The sequence below is a fragment of the Mesocricetus auratus genome, unplaced genomic scaffold, assembly GCF_017639785.1.
Source record: "Mesocricetus auratus isolate SY011 unplaced genomic scaffold, BCM_Maur_2.0 Super-Scaffold_100691, whole genome shotgun sequence".
Classification (NCBI taxonomy): domain Eukaryota; kingdom Metazoa; phylum Chordata; class Mammalia; order Rodentia; family Cricetidae; genus Mesocricetus; species Mesocricetus auratus.
This window is the reverse complement of record NW_024429267.1, coordinates 48,541,511-48,560,105: the sequence shown is the minus strand read 5'-3', so window position 1 is coordinate 48,560,105 and position 18,595 is coordinate 48,541,511. Positions and strand designations below refer to the sequence as shown.

Genomic DNA, 18,595 nt, shown 5'->3' with positions numbered 1-18,595 from the left:
CAAAGTGCTCAACAATTAATTGCATTTCTAAAATTCTACATAGGACAACATGCCTATTAACTTTAAAATATTTTAGCTTGTGCTGTTATAGTGCCTCACACTCCCTTAAGAAAACTACACACACACATACACACGTAAAAGAGAAAAACAAGCTAATGGCAGTATCTATATATGCTATTTTCCTTCGTCTAGAGTAAGATTGTTGTGGGGCCAATTGCTGGGTCTCTTTGTGACTTTATGGAGAGATGTCATTAAGTTCTCTAAGGGTCACTTTTAACAGGCCTGGAAGCCTGCCCTAGAAGTCACAATCCAATATGTGTCTTCTCCGTCATTCATTTCTTGCCTTAAGAAAGATGCTGTCAAAGAACTGTAGAGCCCCGGGATGAGCTTAGACTCTAAATTCAGGTGGGCCAGGAGAGGCTGGACAAATGCTAGCAAGTCCCCACCAGCCCTGAGCACCCTTGGGATGGGCACTCTGGACTCTGCACCAAGTCTGTTTACGTGAAAGGCAATGTGCACACACCTTCAATGCTTCCGTCAGTGCTAACCCACATTGCTGCCTTCCCAAGGTCAAGAATGTTGGAGGACAGTGTTTCTGGATTCTTGTCTAAATAGCCCTATACTTCCCCCCACCCCTATCCTGGGCTAGAAGTCCAACATCAATCCAAAATGAAATAACAAGCAGTGTCTCACCTAGTGGCCCTTCTCCTGCCGACTCCAAGACCTGAGCAGCTTCCTGAGACACAGCAGTAATGGCTCCAACCACAGGTTCATGATTGACATCACCATTGGGAGTGCTCTCTGGGATTATAACTAAGCCATGTTTCTATGAGGAAGAAAAAACTTACTGTTACAAGCAATAACTCACACAGAAACTGTAAGTTCTGTTGAGGCATCTCTGCAAGTGTTTGTTTGCCATGGGTAAAAACTCGTTAGAATTAGTTATGTGAGATACCTCTGTGGAGGAAAGAGCTCACCTTCATATCATATCAAGTCCACCATCATGTCAAGGCTGTTGTTTATGGCCAGGAAAGAAATACGGCCAGAGCAGGGGAAGAAGGCCCAGGCTGACATACCTCTGCTGTCTTCACTGTCTCCTGCAGATCAGCCAGCTCCTCTCTGAGCGCATCTCGCTCATTCCTGAGGCAGGTAATGTGTTCTTTCTGTTTCTCTAGGGCCTGGTTTTAGGCAGGGTAGCAAGGGAAAGAACAGCATAGAAAAAGAGCAAGAGAAAGGTGACTAATCCAATAAGCAGGTAAGACCTATAGGCAGAATGTCAGAAGTGTGGAAACAGCAGCAGGCAGGGAGGAAGCAGTCTGTGTGCACAGCTGCAGAAGGGTTAAACAGAAGAGCGCTCATGCATGAACTTGGCAAGACATGCTCATCATGTGAAAATCATCTTTACACACAAAGATTTCCTGCCTGACTTCCTCAGGACATTTTCATTTGGTGAACAAAAGAAAAAACCAACACATTTCGTTTCACTTTTAACAATGAATGTGCTTGATTTAAAATGAAGGTGTTTGTTTGGGAAGAAGAGCAAGTCTGGGTAAGTTATTTAAACACTGGTGTCTGCTTGTTCTCTGGGGTTAGCAAGGTACTCAGCTACCACTTGGCCCAAGACATCTCAGCTTCAGAGGGATTCCCCACAACCTACTATGTTAAATGGATTTTGATAAAATTTAGTTAATAAAATGAGAAAAACAAAAATCAAACACAAACTGAACACTGGCCCAGCTGGGTAATGGGTTAGGAGTTTCAAATCTAGCTTTGAGGACTAGACACATCAGAAGCCACCCATCTGACAGACCTATCGGCAGCGCCCACTCAGGAGGCACAGTGGGCTTGCAAGTTACACTGAGCGTCTGGGAAAGGCAGCAGGGCTTTCCTCGGGAGGCCCCCGTTTCCTGCATTACAGCTTTCAGGACAGCAGCACAGGCAGAAGAAAGAACCTACTTTGGTCATCAGTAGTGAATCTGAAACCACACTCAAACACCAAGATGAAACCAAGTGCACAGTAACCTGGCGGCAGCACTGTTTTTAATGAATCCTATTATTTATTTCTCCTGCATTTAATGTTTTATCCAGCATTAGCCCAAAAAGTTAAGTTGTAATTCGTTCCCAGGTCAAAAAGTAAATCAGCTGCTTAGTTACTGGTGGCTAGAAAGTGTTTAGTGGCTATCCTTGTTACTGAACAGAGGGGTCTCATATTGCCTTCAACTTGCTATGTAATCAAGGTTGACCTTGAACTCCTGGTTCTGCAGTGTCCACCTACGATTACTGGGATTACTGGCACGGACTGAGTGATTTTAATGAAAACCGGTATAATCCTATTCTGGTGGTGCTGGTGGTGAAGCCCTGGCACTTCTGCCCTCAGTGGTGCACTTCTGTCTCCCTGTCCAAAGTCACAGTGGTGCCAAGGGAAGAACATGAGAGCAGTCTGACATCACAGCCCCCACAAGGGAAGAACATGAGAGCAGTCTGACATCACAGCCCCCACAGGCTGCACTCTGTTCCTTCATGGCCATCCACATAATCCCTTAGGCAAGCCCTCTCCTCATTTTTCACACTGCAATGTCAATAACTGCCTTTCATTCCATAAGTGGTGGGAATTCATACATCTAATTTATCTCCAATTGCCTAGAAAGTGAGTGACTTGAGAGTCTAGATTCTGAAGCTTTTAACATTTGTGGCTGGTATGAACCACCTTAACAACAATTGCAACACTAAGACAGGAGCATTACCTGTCTGCAGGCAGTCACCTGAACTATGTGGGTTAGATGTGTGTTAAGGACACAGCAGTCACCACCTGCACCACAGGTTAGATGTGCGTTACAAAAGATGGCATGCAGTTGTGCTGGAATCACGGCATGAAGCAGAGGAGGCGGTCGCTTTCACAATACGCTGTGTCAGTAACCCCACTGAACCCAAAAGACCTCTCAGGAATAGACCAATCACAAATTAAGAATTCCAGCAAACACTAGGACATGGCTCTTCCACAATTATAGTACTGGGCCCTTGTTTTACTGTTAGATTTTAAAATTTCATCTTCCTATAATTACAGATAGGAAAATAAAATATTTCCTTTGTATTTGTTCCTTTGACCACAAAGCCTGAAAGCTACTGAATACCTTCTAATTGGGTCAAACATATTTGTTCTAGGTCTGAAGTCTCCTGTATTGCCTGTCATATCACCACCGCCCTGTGCTCCAGGCAGCAGTTGCCTCTGCAGCAGATTTTTAAAGAGTAAAAAGTACATCTTTGCAGAGATCTAAGTAATTTTTTGTCCAAGATCTAACATCTAATTTTTGCATTAAAAATCCATTCAGATGTGGAACAGGCAAAAATGCTAGGCAACAGATTAAATAACAGCAGTTATTGAAAATGAGAATTAACTGATGCTGAGCTGGCCCAGAGCCCACGTCATTTCTATGCACTACTCTACTCTATGCTGAGTACCTACAGAGAACTGCAAGAAGCAAGGAGAAGAAGGGTGTCTATAAAAGGAGAAATGGAGGCTTTATCTTCACTGTACCATAGACATGCCCTGGTTCCAATACTCCACAGCACTGCAAGAGTTTTGAGCAAAGGCTATGTGGAGATATATTGGTATCATTTCTTACACTTGTATGTGAATCTTTTTTTTTTTTCGTTTTGTTTTACGAGACAGGGTTTCTCTGTATTGTTTTGGAGGCTGTTGGTCCAGCCCAGCCTCGAACTCACAGAGATCCTCCTGCCTCTGCCTCCCGAGTGCTGGGATTAAAGGCGTTCGCCACTACCACCCGGCTTGTGTGTGAATCTTAACTTTCCTCAAAATGAAATATTTTTCAAAAGGAAGTATTTATTACTATGTATATGATGCATGTGTGGGCACACCCACAGTAGAAGTAGAGGATCACTTTATGGAGTCTCTCCTCTCCTTCCACCTGTGGTGGCTCTGGAGACCAAAGTCAATGCATCATGCTTGCGAGGCAAGCACTCTATAGGCAGTTTGTAAAAGTTTACTCTTGAAGAGTTAAGTACATCTAACAGAAAAATGCAATAATTCTTCAGGCAATTAAAAGCCAAATAATTTATATCTTAGCCATCAACATGTACACTTATACATTTCTTTCTTTTTTTCTTTTTGACAGGTTATACTTTGTAACCCTGGCTGGCCTAGAGCTCAATACATAGACCAGGCTAGCCTAGAACTCACAAGATCCGCCTACCTTCCTTCAAGTTCTGGGATCAAAAGCATGCGCTACTATAGCCAGCACTGGTATGACTTTTTAGTAGGAAAGCCAAGGTCTATTTTATTGAACTACTTCATGGGTGTGTAGTTTTACTTTAGTTAGCCAGCTAGTAGGAGATAATCACTTTAAAATGCTAAGAAAGCCATACAAATGAGAAGTTCCAGGCCTCCTGACTCAGAAGACGGCCATCCCAGACGGTGTGTCCATTTTGAACTTTTCCTCACAACCTCCTTCCCCATAACACTTCACTTTCCCAAGGAAAAGCGTGTATGAATTAAGTAATTCACAATCGCAGTGCCCCCTGGGAAGATTTTCTAGTTTTTGATGGAATTTTGGAAATTTGGTAACAAGCTTCAGAAAATTATCTAAAAGTATCTTTTGTTCTTTGAATTTCTGCCCTATGGACTAGGGATGGGACTAGTTTTGCTACCCTTCAGCATGCTTGAAGTGTACCTGCAGTGCTAAACAAAGCAGCAGCGAGGGCATTTTCCTTACCAGGCCCCATACTGGAGAGGGCTGGGTTATAATTAGAGATGGTGTTACAGTTTGGCAGCCCTGCATCCTACATTCCTAATCATTTCCATAATTAAACTGATTTGTAATCTCTTCCTACTTTATTCACCAACAATTTACTAGATATTTTCCCCATCTCCACCTCCAGCTTCTTTTTTTAATCCATACTTGTGGAATGTAAAGCCAGGTACCCACAGACTTTGAATTAGATTGCCTGTGGTTGCTCTGGGATAGGAACCCTTGGAGAATAAAGAACACTTCTTTTAAAGGTTTCTTTTGATGAGCTTCATAAACATAGAGTCTGGAAAGAGAAGCTCTCTTCAAGCACACTGTTTCTGCTTATTAATATTGTCTACATTTTCTTGGTCTGTTCCTCAGGAATGAACTTCTCCAATGACCCATTTCCTCTCATACCCCAATTGTTTTATCTTTCCAAAGCAGGGTCTCTTGGAGGTCAAACACCTCTTTTGTCATGGTGTCTATTTTCTGCTGGAGACGCTGATTCTCCTGAAGAAGAAGGGGAGGGAAATAATAAAAGCAGAAAGAAAAGGCAAGGGCATTAGAAGAAGGAAAACAGAACGAAAAGGAGGCAGATGAATTACAAAGGGAGGTCAACAGAACAGGAAAAGATGACTATTGTAGCACTGGCTTGCCCAACAGTTAGCAAGGCGGACAGTGGGACACAGCTAAGGGTGTGCTGAGTATGCACAGGCCCTGGGTTCAATCTCCAGCACAAGGAAAGGGGGTGGGGCAATGTCAAAAAAGGTACTAGGAAAAACTAACTGTTCCAATAGCAGCTCTGAGGTAGTTGGCCAGCCTGTGTTCCTGTGTACACACAGCACTCCTGTGTATCCATCCTGTGATAACTGCCTTTCTACCCAAACATGGAATCACTTCTGTTTGCCAAAGGAAACTTGTGTTGGCTTATGAACAATGATCCTTTACCAGAGATAGCAAACTGAAGATTTGAATGTTACTAAAGTAGAACTAAAAAAAAGGACAGACATATCTTCAGCTTCATCACTCTGATTTTCTGTTGGCAAAAACTAAAATATTAAGAATATGCCCTACTTAGTTGCCCCCTACACATACACACACTCTCTCTCCTCTCTCCCCCCCTCTCTCTCCCTCTCTCTCTCTCTCTCTCTCTCTCTCTCTCTCTCTCTCTCTCTCTCTCTCTCTCTCTCTCTCTCCCTCTCCCTCTCCCTCTCCCTCTCTCTCTCTCTCTCTCTCTCCTCTCTCTCTCTCTCTCATATCCCTTGGGGATAACGCCTCAGGTGAATACTTGTCTTGATTGCTAATTGATGTGAGAGGCCTAGCCCACTCTACCATTGGCTGGGCATATGATCCTGGGTTGTATAAGGAAGCTATAAAAGGAATGTAAGCTTCAGCCAACCAGTGAGCTACCCAGCTCGCATACAGCACCCTCCAGGGTTTCTAGTGTCTTCCTTGATTGTAAGTGAGTTCCCCAGCTGGAGATAATGCTGCGTGGAACAGCCAACATTCCTGCCTCCAGGTTCCTGCCCTGACTTCCCTCAATGATAAGTCTGTGACCTGAAAAAGACTTGCTTTTATATTTCATGTTGGAAAATTTTTGAGACAGAGAAATGTTTACACAAACTCTATAGCAGCAATTCTTAACCTGTGCGTTGCAACCCTTTTGGGGGCTAAGCAATTCTTTCATATGGGTCGCCAAAGGCCATCAGAAAGCACAGATATTTATATTATGATTCATAAGAGTAGCAAATTACAGTTATGAAGTAGCAAAGAAATAATTTTATGGCTGTGGTCACCACAACAAGAGATCTATATTAAAGGGTTGTAGCATTAGGAAGGTTGAGAACCACTGCTTTATAGCATTGTAACATTCTCCCAACAAGCCACCACCATCCTATCCAACTCATCTACCTAGTTATCAAAACCAAATATTCCCACAGGTCAAGTACATACCTCAATGAGCTCGTCTCTCTGTCGAAGGCCTTCTTTGAGTTCATTCATTTTATGCTGCAGCACACTGCACATATGTTTCTGCCTTTCTAACTCCTGTTATTAAGTGAATGATACCGTTACAGAAGATGGTATATAAAGATGAACATATATAATTTAACATAGAGGCCAAGTCTGATATCCAGACTCATGCCTTGACTTGAATTTGGAGAAAGGGGTCAAACTTTCAGTCTCCATCCTGTATGATGGAAGTAAGAAACACAACAGAAGGGACTTCAAAATGTAGGTACTTTTTAAAAAGGAGGAACTAGAGGAAACTATTTTAAATGATTCCAATATCCAAAAATAATAAAGGGTAAGTGGGGCAAGAGACTACATAAAAATTAAAATTTTATAATAGCAAAAGCTACCACACAAAGATAGGAATGACAAGCTATACAAGAAATTATAATTTATGTTCAGACACAAAGACTTATTACTATTTTTCCATTTAGAGAACTCCTAAGTAAGATAAATAAAATAACAGCAACAAAAAAGAACTACTGACAACATGAAATGCTCAGGGAATGAGAAGGGAACAGCTTCAATATGAAACATGCTCAAGGGAGAGATAGAGATAGGGTTAGGGTTAGGGTTAGGGTTAGACCTGATAGGCCAGACACTAGTAAATAACGGAGAGGATGTAGGCAAAGAACATAAACAGTGAAATGGGCCCAAATGCTATCATTGCTTTGTAAAGTCTGCTATGCCTCACTCGGTTGGTGCAGTTGCCAGAGCACCCAACAACCCCACTCCTAAGTATTTAGACAAAGGAAAACAATGTCTACACAAAAACTACACAGTGTTCATGTCAACATTTTTCATAAAAGGCCAAAGGGAAAACCAACCTAAATATCAATCAATGCTACTGAACCTCCCAACACATGTGGCTACCCTAATGATGGAATATTAACAGTCCATAAAAAGAAATGAAGCACTTATATGTGTGCTACAACAAGAGTGGCTCTGGATTACTACACTAGGTGTAAGATGACGATCATGAGAGAGTTCCTTTTATAGTTTTGTTGATATCAAAGTCCAGAATGGGGAAATCTATATAGATACAAAGAAGGCCAGTGGTTAGTTGGGGCCAGGAGATCAGTACAGGAAAATGACGGGTACAGAGTATGCAGCTCCTACTTGACAGGATGAAACTAAAACTACTCTGTGTGGGTGTGATGGATGCACATTTATGTTAATGTACTATCCTCTGAATGCAGAGGCTTTCAAAGGGAAGTTATATATGAATTGAATCATTTTTAATGCTTCTAAAAAAATTTATATGTATAGGTGTTTTTGCTGGCATGAATGTCTGTGCATCAATTGCTTGGTGACTGTAGAGGCCAGAAGAGGGCATCAGATCCCCTGGAACTGGATCTAAGTAAGCATCCAGCTACAGTATAAGACAGCCAGCTATCTGGACTATGTAGGAAGAACCACACTCCTCCTAGAGCTGGCTTGCCAAAAGGGCTCTGGTTACATTTGGTAACATCTCTACACCTGACAGCCTGCTCCCAGGAACTAAAGAGGGCAGGGGGGCCAGGAAAGATTCCGTGGGAATGAGAAGGCAAAGTCTTTCAGAAGAGCAAGCTCTTGGGACAGGCAATCAAAATTCCTCAGTATCTAAACTGTATGGGGGAGGGGAGGGAAGCGGCTAATTCCAAAGTGTGGAACTTATCTGGATCCTGGGGCGGTGTGGCTGGGAGAGGTCTGACTGGGGTGGGGTGGGTATGACACAAGGACTCAGGGTCTCTGTACATCTCTGGCTGGCCTGGAACTTACTAATAGACCAGGCTGGCCTCAAACTCACAAATACTCTCTTGACTCAGCTTCCCCTATACTAGGTTAAAGATGTGTGCCACCATACCCAGTTTCTGTTTCTGTTTTGTTTTGAGAAAGGTTCTCAGTATAACCCAGGTTAGCCATAAAGTCATGATCCCCCTGACTCAAATTCTGAAGTGTGTAGAACCATGGCTAGTTTCTGATTTCTTTCAATGTATAGAAAATGGAAAATTGTGTATGGCATTTTAAAACTACTAACATTTTAACAGTGGCTGGGTATGTAATATAAAGGAATTGACATTAATTTTTTCAAGTATGAACTGGTCTTGTGTGTGTGTGCATGTGTGTGCAAGCACATGTCCGTGGGTGTCAGATATGTAAGTGTGCGTAGGCTGAGGTGGATGTCAGGTATTCATTCTCTCCCTTTTATTGTAAGGCAGAGTCTCTCGTTAAACCCAGAGCTGACCAATTCATCTGGTCTCCTTAGTCAGCTTACTCCAGTTCTCCTGTCTCTGCTTTCCAGGATTACAGGAGGGCTGCCATGTCCTCCTGGTATTTACATAGTTGCTGGGGACCCAAACTCCTGTCCTCAAGTCTGTATGACAAGTGTTTTATCTGCTCAGCTACCTCAAGCCCCTGAAATATTTTTATTGCATTTTTTAAAGGGGAAAACATGTAGTCTGTCAAGATTAATTGCTAAAATTAGATGACTAGAATTTAATGTAGATTAGAGGAAAAGGGCAGGGCAGGCTAACTATGGGTTGACAGTAGCAATGGGAAGCAGATGGACTCCTTAGAGCCTCTGCACACTTCTTCCATGTTCAAAATCAATAGAAATTTTAAAGACTTGTTTTTATTTTATGTGTGTGTGAATATCTGCATGTGTGCGTGTGTAGCACATGCCACTACCTACAAAGGCCAGAAATGTGTCAGATCCCCTGGAACTGGAGTTGCAAGTGGTTGTGAGCTACCTCATGTGGGTGCTGGGAAATAAATTTGGGTCCCCTTGAAGAACGACAAGTATAATTAATCATTGAGTAATAACATGTTTTTAAATGTCAGTAAGTTCGTTCCTTATTGAAATAAGTATTAAGAAAATAATACGAGGGGACCAGGTAAACCGGGCCTGCCTTCCAGTGCCTGGGGACTACCACAGAGCCTCCCCTCCCTGCGGGTGCCATGCACCCCCAGATTCCTGGTTTTCTTTTCCACCAATGAGACCAGAGGACCAGGTAAACCGGGCCCTGTACCCAGGCCTGCCTTCCAGTGCCTGGGGATTGCTACAGAGCCTCCCCTCATGGTGGGAGCCACACACCCCAGATTCCTGGTCTTCTCTTCCACCAATGAGACCAGGGGATCAGGACCAGGTGAGCCAGGCCCTGTATCTGGACCTGCCTTCCAATGCCTGGGGACTGCCACAGAGTCTCCCCTCCTGGCGGGAGCCACACACCCCAGATTTCTGGTCTTCTCTTCCACCAATGAGACCAGGGGACCAGGTAAACCGGGCCCTGTATCCTGGCCTGCCTTCCAGTGCCTGGGGACTGCCAGAGAGCCTCCCTTCCTGGTGGGAGCTTACTCTCCCCAGTTTCCTGGTCTTCTCCACCCACTGGACCAGTGCCTGCAAACGGACAATGTGTGCCTGCAAATGGACAGTGGGAGCCTATGCACCCCAGATTCCCGATCTTCTTCTCCACCCATGGGACCAGGACTAGGACCAGGATGAGGAGAACTACCAGAGTATTGGACTTGCTTGTACCCACCGAAAGGAAACTCTGGTCCCCTAACCACCAGACCAGTAAGGGGCTCTTTCTGCACCCACTAGAAGAAGGGATGGGAAAGAGACAATACAAAAACACACTCAACAACAGAAAAACAAATAGGACACTGCCAGATTCTAGAAACTCCACACCAGCAAGACTCCAACATTCCAGTGCAACTGGAAGCAGAAGAGAATGAGCTTAAAAACAACTTCATGAAAATGATAAGAGGCCCTAAAAGAGGATATAGGAAAATACCTCAAAGAAATGGAAGAAAAAACAAACCAGAAAATGCAAGAAATGGAAGAAAAAACAAACCAAAAAATTCAACAAATGGACAAAAAGACAAAGCAAAAATTGCAAGAAACAATTCAAACAGTGCAAGGGTTGAAAACTGAAATAGAGACAACACAATATGAAGGAATGCTAGAAATAGAAAAGCTGGGCAAACAGTCAGGTACTACAGATGCAAGCATAACCAACAGAATATAGGAGATAGAAGAGAGAATCTCAGGTATTGAAGATACACTAGGAGAAACTGATTCATCGACCAAAGAAAAATTTTAAGTCTAACAAATCCCTAACACAAAACATCCAGGAAATATGGAACACCATGAAAAGACCAAACCTAAGAATAATAGGTATAGAAGAAGGTGAAGAAAACCACCTCAAAGGGGCAGAAAATATATTCAACAAAATCATAGACGAAAACTTCCCCAACCTAAAGAAAGACATGCCAATGAAGGTACGAGAAGCTTACAAAACACCAAATAGAGTGGACCACAAAAAAAAGTCCCCTCACCACATAATAATCAAGACCCCAAATATACAGAATAAAAGAATATTAAGAGCAGCTTAGGAAAAAGGTCAAGTAACATATAAAGTGCTCAACATCCCTAGCCATCCGGGAAATGCAAATCAAAACAACTCTGAGATACCATCCTACTCCTGTCAGAATGGATAAAATAAAAAACACCAACCACAGTTTATGCTGGAGAGGTTGTGGAGAAAGGGGACCACTCCTCCACTGCTGGTGGGAGTGCCAACTCGTACAGCCACTTTGGAAATCAGTATGGAGATTCCTCAGAAAAATGGGAATAAGCCTACTACAAGACCCAGCAATTCTACTCTTAGACATATATCCAAAAGATGCACATTCATACAAGGACATCTGTTTCACTATGTTCATAGCAGCATTTTTTTGTAATAGCCAGAACCTGGAAGCAACCTAGATGCCCCTCAACCAAAGAGTGGATATAGAAAATGTGGTACATTTACACAATGGAGTAGTATTCAGCAGAAAAAAAACAATGGAATCCTGAAATGTGAAAGCAAATGGATGGCACTAGAAGAAACCATCCTGAATGAGGTAACCCAGTCACAAAAAGACAAACATGGTATGTACTCTATCATATATGGATTTTAGACATAGATCTGGGGAGTGCCAGCCTACAATTCCACCACCAGAGAGTCTGGGGAACAGAACCTTCATCCAATGCCTGATGGAAGCAGAGGCAGACTCCCACAGCTAAACACTGAGCTGAACTCAAGGAACCCAGTGACAGAGAGGGAAGACTGATGAACAAAGGGGTTAAGATGTTAAGACTGGGTTGGTTTAACCCCCAGAAACAGCTGACCTGACAAGAATTAGCTCTTGAATCCCATACTGATGGCTGGGAATCCAGCATGGGACTGATCATGACCCCCTGAATGTGGGTGGGTCTTGGGTAGTAGATCAGCATTTATCCCTAGCATACAAATGGACTTTGGGTGCCCATCCAACAATGAGAGATGCACTCTCAGCCTGGACTCTTGGGGGAGGGTCTAGGCCCTGCCCTGGATGAAATGACAGACTATGGACAACCCCCATGGAGGGCCTCACCCTCCCTGGGGAAATGAGGTGGTATTGGGGGGGTTGGGTGGGAGGGCGTGGGAGGAAGGGAGAGAAAAGGAGATGGACCTGGGATTGACATGTGAAGCAACCTTGTTTCTAATTTAAATTTAAAAATTAAAATTAAAAAAAAAGAAAATAATATTTTTGTATGTTTGTGGTATGTATGTTTCTGAATGGATGTACCTGCATGTATGTGTATGTGGAGGATCATGGGTTAAGGTCAGGTTCTTTCTCAGTTGGTGTCGACCTCATTGTTGAGACAAGTCTGTTAATGAACTCCAAGTTCATGGATCGCATCAGGCTGGTTGGCCAGTGTGCTGCAGGAATCCACTATCTGTGACTCCTAGCACTGTGGTCACAGATGTGTGCTGCCATGCCTCCACAGGTGCTAGGTATCCAAGCAATTATCAGCTGAGTTCTGTCCCCAGCCCTGAGAATACATTCCACACAGTCGGGACACAGCACTTAGTGTCTCCAAAGCATCCTCTTCAAGGGCCATCACTGAGCTAACATGAAGGATACTTATTTTCACACATCTAATCCTGGCAGCATTTTCAAATAGGCTCAGAAAAACTGAGAGGAAACTAGAGTTCCCATATATCTCCTGTCCCCAGAACTGCAGTCTCTCCTATATGTTACTAATGTCCTCACCTGAACAGTAAATTCAGTTCAATCAATGAGCTTACACTGGACACCATTACCATGGAAGTTCATCGAACATCGAACACTATTCAGCTTGTCGTTCCATTTACTATGTACAATTCAGATGACTGTTTGCAACTCAATCAATATGTATTTCCTAAACTGTCTTCTTAATTTTTTTCTGTATTGGCAATATAGCAGTAACCAATCTCTGGCAATAATAACCATTTATTTTCTGCAGCTGCCCAAGGGCAAATCTGGTATTTAGACAGTGGCCCCAAATGTATGTAACTTCTTAAGAAAATATCTGTCAATTTCTGACTCCTGTATTTAAACTGGTGCTTCTAATTAACTGGTTATTTGGAAAGTGAAATCTTTTGAAGAGCTTAGAAGCTTGCAGAAAAAAATTGCTTATTTCTCTCAGTTCTGTATCATTCTACTTACAATGGAAAGAAAGAAGCAACTGAAGGTCATTGTCATAGTTAGAAGAATAATACTTGAATTGTAATATAGTTTTTAAAAACCTAAAAAAGGATCGATTTTAATTGATAGGGCAGTGAGTGATTTCTCAGACCACTCAGTTCTTCAGACTCCGCCAACCCCATCTTCTTTAAATGCCAGGCTTTGATTTTCTGAACCAAGAACATGGTAGACAGCTACCTTTGATTTCTCTTCATTTTCTCTGTAAAACTCTGCCATCTGCTCCTCCTGCTCTTCAATGACGTCCTTGAGGGTATCCACTTGGTAGATCAGGTTGTTCTTCTCGTTGTCTAGCTGTGCGTTGGACACCATGGCCTTCTTGTATTTCTCTTCTACTTCAGACAAAGACTCCTAAATGACAAAAACCAATAGCTTGCTATCTACAACATGGTGGCTACACATGAGTGACCCAGCGGCAAAGTGCAGCCTGGCACATATGAAGGCACATTTCCACACAGTACAAGCAGGCCAGGGACTCCCTGTTTAGTAGCATGCACAGGTAGCAGAAAGATGAAAGAAAGACACTAATGCCTTTCTGGGAAGTGTTCTCTGTGCATGCCAAGAACACAAAATAAAGCAGCAGTGAAAAGGTGTGCAGAAAATGTGTTTTTAAGAAGTAGAAAATGCAGTCATTAGCATTGCAGAAGAGTTTTTTAGTTCTTAACAAGAAGATGACTGGGGTTGGAGCGCAGCCATTTGAGAGCACACAGCCTGTCTCAGCACAACCGCACACTTCTGAATTCTGTCACTTTGGGGGTTCTGTTTTCAGTATTTCCACAGTGTGCAAATGCTAATGGGATGAACATTTTAAATTATTTAAGAGCTATTTCACAGTGCCTAAAATTTTATATAATTCAAAAGCTTTTACCTAAAATAGAATATACATTTTTAAAAACAAGTAACTTGATAACTGTAATTGCCTATTGACTTATTAAAAGATAAAAAGAAAAACCCATTTAAAAAAGTAATCACTTTTAGAGATTCTTTTTTTTTTTAACTAGCACAAATGTTTAACAAACCAAAATCATTTAATAGACTTAGGACTCCAGAACCTTACATATAATCAGTTATTCAACAAAGGTGTCCACATTATACAAAGAGAAAGGAATGAATGATGCTGGGACGTCATTCTTTTGATGAATAAAGATGAATTACTACCCAATACTGCTCACAAAAATTAGCTCAAAATAAACCAAAGGTCTAAATGTGAAGCTAAAACCATAAAACTCTAAAGGAAATACAGAAGTCTTCAAGACTCTGGGCAGGTAATGGTCTTAAATAAAAATTATCTGAAAAGCACTATCAGCCAAAGAGAAAAAGGAAACCCTATTAAAATTTAAAACTTTACACTGAGAATAGCAACACAAATAACAGGAGAAAGCATTTGTAAGTGTTCTGATAACTGACTTCCATCCATCTCATTACAGACTCAGACTCAACAACAAAAGGTTCAAAACTAAGGGTGATGACACCTTGAATAGGCAGATCCCCCAAAGAGGACAGACACATGAATTTCCAAGGAGTACATGGATGCATGTCAGCATTGTTATTTATTAGGCAACGTACACTAAAACCAGTGGGGTCCTATGTCTCATCTACTGAAATGGCTAGACTCCATAACCAAATCTCTAGGCACAGAGCTGAGGATAAATGCTCAGTAGAAGAGCCACCTCAATGCCTAACAGACTCCTTCCCCCTGCTAGAGAGGAGGATTAGGAAGGGTGCGGTGCAGCCAGATCCCTTACACCACTGGTGGAAGTGGAAGTGGCTCCTCATCAAACAGTTTGCCGTTGATGGTCAACACTCTAAGCACACGATCCAGCAATTCTATACTTCACAAACCAGAACTGAATACAGATATGATTAAAAAGGCATATTTTAAAAAGTCAACTATAGGAAGGTGCAAATTCAATGGTATCTACTCATGTATTATCAAATTTTATCCAAGAAGCTAACAGTAGAAAAAAATCCTTATTATAGTTCAGTAGCATATAAAATGGGATTCATGAATAACAGAATCCAAGAAAGTTCAAAAACTAAACACATGGACAAAATACATGATACAAACTGGTCCATGTAAGAATTGTGCAACATGATTTTCCTGTAAAAAGCAATTAACACTTTTTCTTTTGGTTTTTTGAGACAGGGTTTCCCTGTAGCTTTGCACCCTGTCCTGGAACTGGCTCTGTAGACAAGGCTCATCCTTGAACTCAGAGATCCGCCTGCCTCAGCCTCCCGAGAGCTGGGATTAAAGGCGTGCGTCACCACCACCCGGCCACCACAGACTCTTAAAGTGGAGTTGGAGAGTGGTAAAGAGCACTCGCTGTTCTTCCAGAGGACCCAAGTTTGATTCCTGGCACCTACTACGACAGCTCACAACTACCTGTGTCTCCAGCTTTAAGAGATCTGATGCCTCTTCTGGTCTTTGTGGGCAACCACCCACATACTCAAACATAAATTAAAAATAAATATTTTTAAAAGAGACTTTTCAAAAGCCAAGGTGGAAAAATATCCTAATTTTACTCACATTTTGAGTCAGTTTTATGAAAATACATAAATTTTTAACCCATCTCTGATCCATTGAATAACAAATCTGGAGGTAGAGAACAGAGATTTCTATTGTAAGTAGCTCCAGGTGATTCTGTGAAACCTCTACTAGCTTGGGAAGTACTTGAATTCAGTATCTTCATCATTTTATTCTTAATTCGCTGCATAAAGTGAACATTTCATATAGCTGATAAGACTCCTTCTCCTAGTCCATTAACTCTTCATTCAACAGTTCTTTTTTAACTTAAAGGCAGATGCGTTGCTCTTGCTCTACTCCTCTCAAATCCTAGTTGAATAAATGCAACAAACTGATGAAAAGGCTAAGGTAGTGCCCAGCACATTCCAAGGAAGGGATTAATCATAACTGCTTGCCACCAAAATGTCAAGTCCTTGTAAAGGTAATATATACTTACAGGGATTAGAAGAATGGAAGATGTAAATTTGGGCTAGGGCCCTCAGAGACATAAAGTAAGAACTGTGTCTTCATCACTCAGAGCTGGATTTGTTCTGGTTAGATCAAGATTATGTTGGACACAAGTGGTTGCTTGCTAAAGCTAGCAACAGGTAAGGGTGCAAAGATTCTAGTTGCCTAAGGGAAGTACCCAGATGTGCCTCTCAGCTTGCGAAAGGACTTTCGGAATTCTACACTTTTATAAACACATAGGGTTGATTCTGGCATCTGAAATCATGTAGTTTGTGGTTTTGCTGTTTTGCTTACCCAAAGGTTTGTTGTATCTTTTTAAATTTATTGTTAGTTTATGTGCATTGGTGTTTTGCCATGGGGGTCAGGTCCTTCGGAACTGGAATTACAGATAGTTGTGAGCTTCCATGTGGGTGCTGGGAATTGAACCTGAGTCTTCTGGAAGAACACACAGTGCTCTTAACTGCTGAGCTATCTCTCCACCCCCCATTTTTTTAAAAGCTGTTTTTTTTTTTTGATATAGGGGTTCTTGCTATGTTGTTCATACTGATCTTAAACTCACAGGTTCAAGTCACCTTCCGGCTTTAGTCTCCCAAGTACCTGGGGCTTCCAGAGTGTACCACTGAGCCTGGTTCATCCAAGGGTGTTTTTCTCTCTCCCCTCTCTTTTCTTTCCTGTTCTCCCCCACCCCCTTGACTTCAGTTTGTTGAGACAAGGGCTCCTACAGCCAAGGCTAGCCTTAAAGTCTTTTATTTTGGGGGGGGGCGTTCAGACAGGGTTTCTCTGTGGCTTTGGAGGTTGTCCTGGAACTAGCTCTTGTAGACCAGGCTGGTCTCAGAGATCCGCCTGCCTCTGCCTCCCGGGTGCTGGGATTAAAGGTGTGCGATACCACCAACCGGCTAACCCTAAACTCTAGATCCTCCTGCCTCCACTTTCCAAATGCTAGGATCATTCGCATGTGGCATACACATGCTGTAACGGCTATTCTTGGTTGTCAGCTTGACTCTACCTAGAATTAAGTAAAACCCAAGGTATACCTGCGGGATTTTTCTTTATTGGATCTTTTATGGTTGGAAAACCCACCTTAAGTCTAGACCACACCTTCTGGTGGTAGCCTATGTAAAGGACATGAAAATGGAGGCTTTGCTCTCGCCTGCTTGCCCTCTGTATTACTAACAAGTTCATTTCTTCCCTGGGATTACAGTCTACATCTTTGGGATTCCAGAATATACTGATGACCACCTGGGATAGCCAGTTCACGGACCTACCAACTATTGGTTTCTTGGACTTTCCCTAGGAAAACAGACATTGTTGAAATAGTAAGACCACAGTCTTTTTTTTGTTTTTGTTTTTTTGTTTTTTTTTTCGAGACAGGGTTTCTCTGTGGCTTTGGAGGCTGTCCTGGAACTCGCTCTGTAGACCAGGTTGGTCTGGAACTCACAGAGATCCGCCTGCCTCTGCCTCCCGAGTGCTGGGATTAAAGGCGTGCGCCACCAACGCCCGGCTAAGACCACAGTCTTTAAGTAGCTCTAATAAACCCCATTTATATAGTTTCATATATACATAAATTATTTATATAAATTATATAGTTATATGTGTGTATATGCATACTTACATATACACACACATTCATTCTATCAGTTATGTTTCTCTAGAGAACCCTGACTAATACACACACTGAGCCCAAAGGATTTAATGCACAATAATAATTTGTGGAGGGAAAAAAATCAAATAGTCAGTGCTAACATGGGTGGAACATGCCACACAGTAAAAGCTACCTACAGGGCCCAATCAGCTGTCTAACAAATCAACACTTCTCTGGCTGGAGAGATGGCTCAGTGGTTAAGAGGGAACACTGCTGAGTTTGGTTCCCAGCACCCAGGTAAGGCAGTTCACAGTAACTCTAGCACCTTTGACATTCTCTCATAAGAAAAGGTGGAGAGGTCATTAGCTCCTCACTCAAATTCCCAGCCATTCTCTCACCTCTGCACCTCCATGCCAGTTGAATGTACTTCTGCCCCAGATGCATATGACCTAGGAAGGTGCAGGGGCAGACAGACTGTGGAAACTGAACTGGAGGGAGGTGTCTATGCAGCTTTGGAGAAGCCTAAATCCCTGATGGGGTGACTTTTCAGTGATATAACTGTCTGGTGTGGGGAGTCACCCATGCCCCTGTAAGTAAGCCCTAGAAGCTTACCAGCTCACCAAGCTAGGCTGGAGGAGAAACATTCCTCTGGACTGTTACTGGTATCCTATCTGAAGTGAGTAGACCAGATACACTAAGTGTGCCCAGAGAAAGTTCATGGATCTTTTCTATCATTTATGCTTTTTAATACTT

The 18,595-nt window shown here is 42.4% G+C and overlaps 1 protein-coding gene across 13 annotated transcripts in view; it reads right to left on the bottom strand.

Annotated features, from left to right (window-relative positions):
- Positions 1 to 18,595, bottom strand: part of Lrrfip2 (LRR binding FLII interacting protein 2) — a 105,620-nt gene that overhangs the window by 6,810 nt on the left and 80,215 nt on the right. For 8 of the 13 annotated variants that reach the window (XM_040739462.1, XM_021230044.2, XM_040739463.1 and 5 more), the window contains 5 exons: positions 13,470 to 13,640; positions 6,699 to 6,791; positions 5,163 to 5,255; positions 1,077 to 1,178; positions 694 to 826 (listed from right to left, as the gene is read on the bottom strand). In XM_040739462.1, coding sequence (XP_040595396.1) covers positions 694 to 826; positions 1,077 to 1,178; positions 5,163 to 5,255; positions 6,699 to 6,791; positions 13,470 to 13,640 — 592 coding nt within the window. The remainder of the gene's footprint in view (positions 1 to 693; positions 827 to 1,076; positions 1,179 to 5,162; positions 5,256 to 6,698; positions 6,792 to 13,469; positions 13,641 to 18,595) is intronic. The other 5 variants (XM_013117043.3, XM_005074994.4, XM_005074996.4 and 2 more) reach the window with 2 other exon arrangements.